Here is a 13,431-nt window from a genome sequence, read left to right as displayed (position 1 = left end):
TCTAGTAGTTATCTCGATATAGTTCTTTCTAAAGTTTATTACTAGCCCCGCTTTCATTATCAACCTATTAGATATCAGATTACTATAGAAATTAGGCGAGTACTTAGTATTATATAGCTTCATTTTGACTGCTTTGCTACCATCGACTACGCTGATACCATAGATTACTACAGTGCCTACCCCGTCGATACTTATTTCCGTATCTCCTACCCTAACGCTGCTCTATGCGTCTTCGAAAGTTTCAAACAACTCCCGATTGTTATAGACATATATCTACGCGCCGGTGTCGACTACCTATCTCCGTCTAATTGGTTCGGCTTCGTAGATTTGGGTAGATATAACGGTGGAGGTTGGAATTTCTTACTTACTAGCCACCGGCTTGCTTGCCTAGGGCTTACTTTCTTACTTACTAGCCGCCGGCTTGCTTGCCTAGGGCTTACTTGTCTTTAGCACGCCGGCCTATATAGAGAAGAACCCATATAATAAGTCATCCTCTTCGTCATTAAGGGTGGCATTTGCTTGCTACGCTGCCTTCCCCTACAGGTTTTCTTTACGCCTTTTGTCAACCCAGGCCTTCCAAGCAGGGTTAGCCTTCATAGCTTTCTCCCATTTCTACTTGGCTTCCTTGTTTCTAGTATACCCAGAAGGTTTATCCTCATTAAAGACGTCCTAACACTTCTAAGCTAGATATCGTCTATAGTTCTGTTCATAGGGATATAGCTTCAATTTGAACGGTAGTTCTTCTCCAGCTGACTTTATATCAGCTAACTTTGTCTCAGCTGGCTTTGCTTCTTCGTGGCCTTACTAAGTCGAAAAAGCAGCTTTAGAGATACCCCGTTGATTAGCAACTAGCTTACTATAGGTAATCTTCTAGTATACTCGATACCGGTTAAGAAGCTTAGTAAATCCGATATCTTCTTTATCTTATATTCTTAGAGTCTATATCTCGTGGAATCTAGGTAATATTACTAAGATAGCATTAAGGAACTAAGTCGAAGCGTTATTTGCCTCTAGCATTCCTACTCTTTTACAGCTTAATTAAACTATCTCCTAGTTCAATAGCTATTTGTCGATATTTATATTCTTATCTAACCCTCTATCTAGGCTTCTTTATTATTAACGGAGCCTAGTAGAATAGGTTAGATCACACTCCAGGCGAACCTTTCTCGAAGGTTTCGGAGTAGACTATATAGAATTTTATAGTCTATTATAAACGGCTAGAAGTTCACGTAAATACTATTCCGGATTGCCGTTATAATCACACTTAACCCCTTCTTTTCCTAGGTATAAAGTATATTCTTTATCGACTAGTTCGATTGAATCACTTTATAAGTATCGACCTATTTATCGCCATACTTCTTCTCCGCTTCTTTAATCGATATGATCTGTCAGATGGAATACAGGCTATGCAGGAATGAATGTTAACCTCAAGGGATTAATATTGTAGACTCTGGAGAGAAAGAAAAGAAGAGAAGAAAAAACTAGCTACTGTCTAACAATATCCTGAGTTCTGTGGGTCAGGATCACCTGCGGCCCCACATGGCCGTCACGTGACTCCAACACCCCCTTCAGGACGAAGACTATCACTATATCTCTTTGTCTCCACCAATAAAAACTCTCCATTTTGTTTTCTCATTTTCCACCATTTCCTACACAATATAAATCTGCATCCACCCGTAAAATTTAGTATATAGATCAATTAAGACCTAATATCTAGATGAACTTTGTATATACTTCTTTGTCAAGCGCTTTTATAAACCCGTCGGCGACGTTGCTCTTCGTCTCGACGCGCCGTAGATCGATCTTCTTCTAGAAAATAGCGTCCTTAACGAAAAACTACTTTATATTAAGCCAATATATACTGTTCTTATACGATTTCTTACTTATTAGTAACTAAGTATTAATATTATCTATTAAAACAACAATTGGATTGCCCGCCTTAGGAAGATTAAGTGCCTTAGCAATCTTTGAAATCTACTAAGTATCCCTAGTAGGTCGATCTAGAGTATACTATTCTATAGCCGTCGACGATAGAGTTATAATACTCTATTTCTTCGAGTATTAAATGATAGGTACGCTACCGAAAAACTAAATAGCACCCTCTATCGATTTTAAATTATACTAATTACTATACGAAGCATCGGTATATATAAAGAACGAGGTATCGTCTACCCCCCCCTAGCGTTATACTAAGATATATTATATTACTAAGATACCTATAGATAGCACGGACTACCTATAAATCGTTAGTAGTCGGAGAAGTAGAACGATATTATAACTTTATAATACTAAATTTGATATTAGGCCTAGTTTCAACTGCTAGCTAGTTGAGTCTACTAACCAAAGACCGGAATAAAGTATACCCCTCCTAATCTAGAAGAGCGTCGGGATCCTTATTGCCGTTATCCTATTTATAGTTTAGAGAAAGCGGAATCGAAATTAGAGAATATACCTATATCTCTACTAAGCGAAGTGCTTCTAGATAGTATGCCTATTATATTATCCGAATTATTCTTTTATTGTAATCCCGGATAACGGTACTACTAAGAAAACGGGATAGTTCTCCTATATCCTTAATCTCGAACTAACCCTTTACCTACTAAAAAATCATCTCGACCTCTCCGTCGGTCGGAGTTATACTAATAAAATCATTAATATAAATAAGAAGAAACCACGTTAAACCATTATATATCTTAACGTAGATATACGGATTATTATTAAGAGTATAAAACCTAATCTTAACTAGTCTTCTATTAAGTTCCTTATTCTATAGAGCTACCGAATTATAAAGGCTAAATAATGCCTACTATAACTAATAAACCTAACCTTTACTTCCGATATTAGGTTCGGAGTATTCAAAACCTACTAGTTAAACGATATAAACTATCTCCTAATCTTCACGAGAAGTATTAAGATATATAGCTACTACGTTAAACTAACGCTATTTATAACCTCTCTACGCAATAAGTATAAAGATAATCTTTATAAGAACGTTCTAAACAACTAGAGTATAGAAGATTAAATCCTCCTTCTTCTACTAGTAGTTCCTATAAACTACCTAGCGCGCTTTAAAACCATAAATAAGGTTATCTTTCGTTACTTTAAGATTAAAAACCTATTAACTCGGTAGAGGCACTACCCCTAGCGGTTTACAAACGATATCAAAAGTCCTTTTCGTATAAACGTCGTTAAACTAATCTTCTATCGCTACTTACTAGCGGTCTAAAAATCGAGAATCTATCGCCTTATTATAAGACTAGGGAATAACAACGTCCTTAACGTATAAAGGCTTACCGTTATAAATAAAAGGAGTACTCTATTTCGTAATAACTCTCGACTTTATAAGTCTCCCCTACCTTAATCACTATTATTACCTAATCCTTTATTAGCACTATTATTACCCTATAGAACGTCCGGCTTTATAATAATTCGCTTCGGTTATTTCGCTTATTTCGGTTTCGTTTTCGGAATCGATATAGTCTCGGTAAGTTCCGTAGGAAAACTATATTATTCTAGCGATCGTCTCGTCCGGCTCGACCGTCGGGGAATAAAGTATTCTAGTAGAATAAAAGCTATCTCAGTAATAGAACTATCGGTAATTATTTTAACTAAGACCTCCCGAGGTAATTCGACCTTAGAAACCGTCTCTATATATAGTTCAAAAATAGGCTTAGAAACCTAATAAGAACTAGGCTAAACTACTACCTACTCTTCCTCTAAAACAATAAGATTATAAACCTCCTATATAGAAACCTCCTATAGAGAAACCTCCTACGGAAAAATCTCCTATAAAGAAATCTCCTACGGAGAAACCTCCTATAGAGTGTCTTCTCGGAATACTCTAGGTAAATGCTAAGGAGAAGTAGGAACAGCCTATTATATAGGAACTTCTATATTACGAGTAGCTCGCTATATATACTATCCTTAATAAATAAAACTATTATACTTACTATCTTTACTATCTTTACCGTTATCCTCCTCGATCGACTAGTGAATAACTAGAGACTCTAGAATAGCCTCTAAAACCGGAGATACCACTGCCTATTTTCTAGGCTACGGTAGGACTAGCGGAAGCAATAGTCTACCGTCTATATAATTAACTATATAACGTCGAATTATCTTATAAACCTATAATTGAAGAACTAGACGTCGACGTATTAACTAAGGAACTAACTAATAAATTGGCTACTAAACAATCTACCTCTTTAGCGGTAGAAGGTAAGCCGGTTTAACTTATTTCCGGAAATTCGGTTATCGAAGTAGAGATTGATCCTCGATCTCCTATATTCTAGTTAACGGCCTTAATATAAGTAGTATAGTCTATACTCTTCCTAGTATATCTAGACCTATAGAAGCTTGCTTCTATTAAATCATAGGTCTTAAAACCTAAATTACTACCTCTAGCTATCTACTAGTAATAGAAACCTACGGAACTAGCTTTGGCCTAATTATAACCTTCGGACCTTCGTAAGGTTGTTTGCCTTTCTTAATTATAAAATCTAGAATATATAGACTACTTTCTTTATAAAGTGCCCCGGCGTTATCACCTAAATCAGGATCCTTAAGTACCGGCTTTCTAGCTAAAATACCCCTCTTTAGATCGTTATCCGATCGAGAAGAGTTAAGATTAAGTTTATTAGGAAAAGTGACGTCCTATAAACAAACAATCTCCTTCGAAGTAGGATTCTATACCTTAAAGATATAACTATTCTCACCTTTATAACCAACTAGGTATCCTCTAAATATACGAGCAGCTAATTTCTCTAATTAAATACGTATCTCCCTTAGAATATAGACAAATATAATAGCACCCTATATACGAAGATATTTCAAATTAACCCTCGTCTTACTAAGACTAAGGCCCTCCTACTAGGAGATAATCGGTATCTTCGTAGTCTTCGGATTAACTAAACGATTATAAATATAAATTGCGGTATCTACTCGATAAGGCTAAAGCTATTTAGGAAGCTTAGCGTCTATATTTATTATACGTTAAATCTAGTTAATATAACTACCTATACGCTCTATAACGCTATTCGGTTTAGGTATATAGGTAGGGGTGATTTTAAAAACTATACCTTCTTCCTCTACCTATAACTAGAACTTATAGAATTTAGTTCCTCCGTCAATCCGCTAGAAAGCTAGGTAACGTCTACGAAGAATCTTCTATCTCTTATAGAAAGCAATTATATAAGGTATAATCTCCTCCTTAGTTCGAAAGTATAGTCCTTCGGTATATCGAGTATAGTTATCGACAATTAGCACCTAATAACGTTTACTATAAGGTCTAGATAGGTTTATAATTTATATATCCGTATAAAACTTTATACCTAGCTTCTCTATACGTTGTTATATATCCCGAGAAATCTACTTCTTAGCTTTACTAAGTTAATAAGCTTTATAGTTAAAATTATAAAGTTTAACCTAGTCTCCTTCCTCTAGAAGAATAGCATTAGAAAGAGAAGCTTTAATATACGGTCTTCCTATATAACTAAGTCGACGATAAATTTCGTAAGTCGAAATAGACTTATTAATTCGATCAAACTCTTTATCTAAATCTAAGTCTAAATTAGAAGAATTCGGTTTATAGAAGTAAGTCGTTTAAATAGAAGATTGTTATATCTTCTCTAGAATCACTCCTTAATAGAGTAGGCTATTAATCTAGGGTAAACTATTAAACCGTTTTACTAATCCAACTTCCTCCCTATTCTTATAAACTAGTTTTAAAACAATTAGATTATAATAGATATTATAATCCGCTTTAAGAGCATTAGATAAAAGTAGACGATCGTTAGTTGCTATATTATAGTAGGCATTAATAAGAATTATCTTAATCTTACCTTCTAAATTCTTAATTTGAATCGGCGCCTTGCTATAACTAATTGCTAATTAGACCTTACTATTAGTATTCGTATAGCTATATAGCTCCTTACTAGGCTTATAAGTTAAGTATTCGTAGAAGTCCTTACGATATCTAGTGATTGTTTTAGAAGTACTACTATCAATCATCTAGTTATCCTCTAAAGAACGAGCTATATTAGTACGAGTAATACTAGCCTTACCTTTTCCTTTATATATAGTTGTATAGTACTAAGTATTACTACGCGGCTTCTATCTCTCTATAGGTAGATCCTTTATTAGGTAGAAATATATCTTAGTAGGATATCTAGTATATCTATAGTAGGTATATTCTAAACCATTTATATATTATAGCTATTGATTGCGCTACTGTTCCGCCTATTCGTTAATCGACTTGCCCTTAGGCGGCGTATTCTTCGTACCTTAATACTATTCCTTCTAATTATTTTAATTATCCTTATTATTATTATCCGATCTAGAGTTATATAAATTACCTCTACGACCTCTGCTACTACGGCCTCGACCTCTTATTCTACCTCTACGTTAATTATTATTATTATTATTTCGTATAACGTTAGTAGAAGCTTCCGGGTCGAACGATAATAAAATAGGAATATCGCGTACTTTAATCGTTAATACCTTATATATATCGCCAAAAACCTCCTTTATAATAGAATCTAGCATCTTGTCTTTTAAAGTCTCGTAGGTAAACGTAACCGATTTGAGTTTACCTTCTAATTGTCGAAGTATTATAAATAACGCTCCGAATAGATAAGATTCGACTTTATATATACTAAGCTGGTTATATTAGGTCTAATAGGTATTAATATAGTCCTTAGTAGAACTAAAGTATGATCTCTTTATCTCGTCGAATTTAATCACCTTACGTCTTATATTATTAATAATACTAGTACTACGAACAATAGACTCGACTTTACGTAGTATATAATCGGCGTAAATCGGGAAACTATTTATATATCCTTTAAGAGTTATAATAATCTTCTAATCTAGAAGACCTTCGATCTATCTACTAGAAATCTTCGACTAGTATCTCTATAGATCATAATCGGGATCGAATTCGGTAGGACGAGGAAGATTGTAGTCGGCGACCTAATTAATTCGCGCTATACTCAATCTATTAATAATCTATCGTTTCTATCTTACTAGATTACTACTATTAAGAGCCAATTTAATACCCTTATTAAGCTTAATCTCCTTTACTTCCGGAAGATCAGTCCCCTATATACGTATCCGTCTAATAGGACTACGTTAATAATATTGCTGTCCCTAACTATCAGAAATAGGATTGTGTTACTAGCGAGAAGTAGGGAGAGAACGTAAGGAACCTTCTCCTCCGTTATCGTTATTATCGTAGGAACTAGTCATTTTGACTATACGTCGAGTGTCCGTCTTCGGTCTCGATCGAAAGAAATGCGCGAATCGGTACCGTCCGTCGCGTCGATAAGGTGACCACGGAAAACGAAGCTTCCTAGATGATCAGAATAATGAAAATGTTGACTTACGATGAGATCGTTAATGAAAATCAATAATAGGATCGACAGTCGAAAAGTGGAGATGCGGAACGGGCCGAAAAACGCGTCCCACAAAAAAAAAAAAAAAAATGAAAACTCTGATTGGTTGAAAATTTCAACGAAAAGATACTCGGAGTCGTACGAGCAAGGGCTTATAACCTATCAGATGGAATACAGGCTATATAGGAATGAATGTTAACCTCAAGGGATTAATATTGTAGACTCTGGAGAGAAAGAAAAGAAGAGAAGAAAAAACTAGCTACTGTCTAACAATATCCTGAGTTCTGTGGGTCAGGATCACCTGCGGCCCCACATGGCCGTCACGTGACTCCAACATGATCTCTACCGGAGCTTTCCGTATCTCCGGTTCTTTTTCTTTACTAGGATTATATAGCTCCTAAACGTTAAATTGCACTACAATCGATTCGATATTAGCTATCTATATATCCTAAGTTTCGGTGTCCTTAAGGATAACGCGGGAGGATGAACCCGCGGAGAGATAATCGGCTATAATTTAGACAGATTTCCGATTCTTTTCTTCGATTTAGGGGTTACTTCGTCGCTAGGTAAATTACCTTAGTATCGGTTGGAAGTAGGGTTGATCTTTGAATTGATGTTTAATAGAACAAAGCCGGGCTCATAACTAACAGAAATCTGACGTATTGAAATGTATGGACCTTAGGGCTGATATGGAGAACTAGACCTGGCACTTACCCGCGGGTGAACCTGAAGAACCTAACCTGAACCTCCATTTGGGCGGGTCAGGTTCTAGGTTTTGGAACCTGAGGGAGGTTCCATCCGAGGACCGAACCTCATCAGGTTGACCCGCGGGTGAACCTCAGGTTAAACAAAGATGAGAAACAGTTAAAAAACGTGACTCGGGCTCAGTTGCATAATATATGTCGAAACAGGCTGTATTCCATTGTAACCGTAAACCAAAATTTGATTACTATATAGCCTTACAGAAGGATACTGTATGTCTAGAATTGCATGTTATAGCTTTATCTTCGATAGGGCTTTTAGATATCAGTAATTCACACCTTATATCTAGAACATAGATTTCCTAGACTTTAACTGTTAAAGCTTAAACTATATATCCATCCAAGAGTCTCGACCTCTTCCGCATTCTACCTAATACACGCTGCTGCGTATTAGGTAATAGTAATGCTAAGGTCTCTTCTAGATCCGTAATGTCATCGGTATCAGAGTCGTCCTCGTCGTTAGAATTGATAGCCGGCCGCTTTCTAGCGGCAACGGCTAAGAGTGGTACTATAGCCGGGGTATGAAGGTGCATCTCTATATCTTCCTTAGTATTACTAATAGCCTCGGCACAATATATTCTAATATAAAGTTCTTCGGACGAAGCTACGATCTCTTGCTCTAAAAGATACTCTTAGAGAACCTATCGCTACTCCTCCTTAGTATCAAACCTTATTGTATATATATATAATATAATATCGCGGATAGTCTCTAGGCTCAACGACCCCCAGCGATAGTAGCAAATATCCCGGGCAGAGTTAAAAAGACGCTTAACACCGGCACTAGTCGCTAGAATAGACATTATATCACGAGTAATACTTATAAGAATAGGGAACTCCCTCTCGTGGTTTCTCTAGAAGACCTAAGCGGATTTATTAACGGTAGCTAAGAATATTAGTATAATGATTTATATCGGCGGCTTACTTACTTACTACTCTAGAGGTACTTGGTAAGCTTATCCTAATATAGACTAGTTGATCGCTATAAGGAATTGTCCTTAAGAATCCTCTCGAGCGCTGATTTAGCTAGGAACGATATACTATCCGATAGTGATATATTTAATAGTATACGTAGGCGGTATTTCTCGAAAAGAGACTAGAGGCTCTAACGATATTCTTTTGTATAGTCTTTTCCTATATTATCTAAGGCCTAATCACTTGTTAAAAAGAACTCTATTTTATTAGACGGATCTAGGATCGTTCTAATAGTATAGAGATTACCTTTAATAAGGTCCGTTATACTATAGTACTTTAATAGTTTATCTTTTGCAGCCTCAAGGGAGGAAAGTATAAGCTGTTTCTAGGCAACTCTCTTTCGACGAAGCTGATATATCGATCTTTCGAGATGATTAAAGAGCCTATTATAAATACTAAAGATAAGGTGAATACTCGAGTTATTAGTCTAGCAGACTAGTATAGTATATATAAAAAAGGGCTAGAGTATATAAAGTAGATAGTCAATCTACCGCTACCCCTCCGTATTTAATATAAAATAAGGTTGGTAATAGAGCGAATAGTACTCGTTAAAGGTAGTAGAAAGCCTTTTAGCCCGGCGGAGTATAAGAAACGTTGAATTCTACCGCGTACGAATATCTTAGATTGGAATAAGTTTTTGCCTATTAGACTCGAGTTTCAGAAATACTTCTTTGCGTTAAGGACTTCTATTAATGAAAACCGTAAGGCCTCGAACCTATTATAATAGTTAGTATATTAAATATATAGAATTCTATTTAAGAAAAGCCTATCTTATTTAGGGTATCGGTGATATCTCGCTTCTACTAGCGCGTACGTAGTAATCTAACACAATCCTCGGACTATTCTAATTCAGTGTTGTCATTTTTTAGCGAGGCCTTTATTTTACTAAGCAATTCAACTAGACTTAACTAGATGATATAAGTAAGACAGGGCACTTGAATAATCGTTAAATCCGTCTTTAGCTATAGTTTATAGATTGAATTATTAATCGTAGTGATAAGCGTCTTATTATTAGACGCATTATTAGTTATTACCGCTAGTATACGATTAGTGATTTGATGCTTCTATAGAATCTAGAGAACAATTTTACTAAGATTTACGCTAGAATGAGTTCTAGAAAGTGGCTTAAACCTAAGGAGGACCTCGCGATATTCCTATTCCTTATCTAGGAAGTATCCTATAATAGCTATAAACGCGTCCTAGAATAGTGAAGTCTAATAGTTAAGTACGAGTGATAGCTTTATACTAGATAGAAGCGTTTATAGTATCTCCTATTGATACTATAACACGAAACCCCGGAGGCGCTCGCGAATCACCTTTCTTAACGGAAAGCTAGGTAGTTCGGGTGCTAGCCGTACGAAGGAAAAGAGGTCACAGAATTTTTGATGCTCGACAAACAAAAAGGGTAAATTTGATATAGTGATTAGATTAAGAAGTATCTACTCCTATACTTATTATATAAAGATAGGCGCTAGTCTTTTCTCGGCCTATAGGATAGTAAGTTCATCGTTAGTACTAATATAAGATTTAGACCCTATAGAATATACCGCGTCACTAAGTAGTTATCGGATACTACTAGTACCCTTCTTCGGTAGCTGCTTTCGGCACCTTAGCCTATCGAGATATTTCTATATCGATAAAGTTCTAGTATGATTTATAGCTAGATACGTGAGAACTATACAGCACTTATTATATATAACGCCTAGCTTGCTATCTTTAGCATTTGCAACTTATTAGAACCCTTTCTAGCACTCTACTCGACGGTTTATTAGGTTCCTATCCTAGTTGATCCGCTTCAACTTACTATAGCTAGTATTAAGCCACTACTTAACGAATTCCGCGGTCATTTCTAGCGCGTAAATAATGAATTCGTTAATACGATCGGGCTTAATTCGCGGTAGGGTGCTTAGGGCCTAATAAGCCATATAAGATCGATAGTCTAGAAGGTCTAGAACTGAATTAAGCTGGCTTTCGGATAGTAGTTGGCTCTAGCTATCGCGCTAGGATAGGGAATCGTCGGGGAGAAGGTATTAGAGCGCGTCTAATAGTAAACCGTCCGTGGTATCGAAGCTAGACGACGTATAGGCGCTAGAGGGCTAAGATATAATAGATTTAGTAAACTAGTAGAGGGTATAATTACTAAGGAAGAGAATAAGAAACTTACTTATTCGTTCTTTCGAAAAGATACGCGATATTCTTAGGGGATCCGTTTGACCCTATTCTACGTGCTAGAATTGATCTATCGTCTTTTATATCTACCGACCTATATCTAATTAGCTATTATAGTAGATTATTTTAGAAGAGAACCTCGCTTACCCGTATAGAACCTAAAAGTTAACCTCATATATCCGTATAGAACCTAGAACTTAACCTAACTTACCCGTATAGAACCTAGAGGTTAACCTTAAGTTAGGAAAATCGTCTTGTTTAAATAGCTAAGTCTAACGATAAGAATCTTTAGACTAGATTTACGATAGATATAGATAATTTGACCTAAACCCTTCGAGACAAATTCATAGAGGGAGGCATAACGATTTGTTTTATATAAAAATGAGGGGATTTTATATATATTTTAGTAGTTTTCTCGATAATATGTAGTTCTGTTGGTCAAGATACACATGGGTTACAGTGTTCAAAGTATATATATCTGCATCTTTATATACAATTTCGCCGATGACCTCTACTGACCACCTACCACGTCGATATCATCGAATATTACTTGTAATTTATCAGTGGCTTTGTCTTCTGTTTACTTCTAAACAATTATTTCTTCATAATTCACCACGTTGATAGAGTAATCAGACGAACGCCGGCAGGTCAACAAAACAGCTGTAAAAATCCGAGATGAATCATCACTTTTATCCAGCCAAAAGAGGAAAAAAGTCAAAAAATTATACATATGCAGGTTCATGTAGGTTGATGAGGTTGAACCTCAACGACCCTCCTTGAGGTTAAGGTTAGGTCCAGGTTAAAAACTTTGGAACCTAACTTCAAGAGGTTAGGTTCAGGTTCTGAGATTTGGAACCTATGGGCGGTTCAAAGCCAGGTCTATGGAGAACTCTGCATTTTCTACATAATAGAAACTGCTGTTTCTGTGCGGTTATGACTAAGCTAGATTACATAATCTGTATGGTATCATCCCATGTATGCAACCTTGCAATTTGACACAATTCACCACAACTACATCACTCGATCTTAAACACTCTATATAAAATTATGCGGGTCGCTAGCATTCGAAATTTACAGCCTCTTAAGCCAACAAATTCTAAAAGATGCCCTCTATAAAACGCTCCCGTGATATTGCTATCTCGCTCTTCCTAATCTCCTTGCTAGCGATAACCGGACGACGTCAAGCGCCCTTCATAAAATACGATTTGTTAGCCCACTTCTACCGTGGACAGATTCACTACTACTGCCGAAAATGCCTACGATACCCAACAGTGGAGTAACCGAGTGATTCAGATCAGCATCCAAGCCAGAAATCTCACTAATGAAAAGTTTTCGTCGGAGATGAGGCCGGGGTTTATGCTCGATTGCAGAAAGCTGCTGGACAGGTCCTTGGTGCAGTATTCGAGGCCCAATCAATCAATATAGCACTAGGGGACTTCAAGTCGACGAAGTTAAGGTGCCGTGGGTGTTTGTTGGAGCACCGACGTACTACAAACCCAACTTTGTTGCGGAAGGTCCTCTGTCATTGGTTATTGCCTACAACAGTCGATCCTATAAAGATTCACCCACCCCTAAACTAGCGGCCAAGAGATCTGCAAATCTTCTCCAAGTTTTCTTCAAATTCAATTCAGATTCAGTTCAGATTCAGTTCAGATTCACTTCATCACTTCAGATTTAATTTACTTTAAAAGTCACGAGGCCCATTTTAGAAGGCATTGATTTTATTAACCTTATAACCTTGGTATTAAGACACCTTTAAGCATCGGCAGGCTTCAATTAATAACTGCAACATTAGTGGATCTAAATTACTGTTGGCAATATGAACCAATGAGAGAGTTATATCCTTGCACAACCTATTTCACACATGTTAGACCTCGGTTGCATGTATGGTTTCATCACCAATTACCGCCAGACCATATTCTTACGACAAATCCAGGTCAGCTCAACTTGGAGAATTGAGCATTCCGCCGTGATCAAATCCTCCGTCCGATGTGCGCCTCCGGACCCTACAGATCAGTCTATTGGGCCTGTGTTGACCTTCAATCAATGACTTCTGTATCTTGCTACCATTGCTGAATTCCAAGGGCCAATTGCCAATCCCACTCCTCGCAGTCAATGGATCAGACAATGTTAATCAC

General features: G+C 36.7%; 1 protein-coding gene across 1 annotated transcript; it reads right to left on the bottom strand.

Annotated features, from left to right (window-relative positions):
* Positions 1-8,475: 8,475 nt before the first annotated feature.
* On the bottom strand, positions 8,476-10,563 carry N7516_000656 (uncharacterized protein; the record flags this gene model as incomplete). Its single annotated transcript, XM_057213378.1, is given in 9 exon segments — positions 8,476-8,771; positions 8,783-8,808; positions 8,822-9,003; positions 9,083-9,175; positions 9,221-9,283; positions 9,459-9,507; positions 9,792-9,839; positions 10,225-10,289; positions 10,414-10,563. Coding segments are annotated over 9 exon segments (972 nt in total), but the record flags the coding sequence as incomplete, so codon positions are not given.
* Between the last annotated feature and the right edge of the window lie 2,868 nt (positions 10,564-13,431).

This window comes from Penicillium verrucosum (assembly GCF_028828655.1).
Source record: "Penicillium verrucosum strain IBT 35672 chromosome Unknown utg000001l_segment0_segment0, whole genome shotgun sequence".
In the NCBI taxonomy this organism is placed as follows: Eukaryota; Fungi; Ascomycota; class Eurotiomycetes; order Eurotiales; family Aspergillaceae; genus Penicillium; species Penicillium verrucosum.
This window is presented reverse-complemented; position numbering and strand designations above follow the sequence as displayed.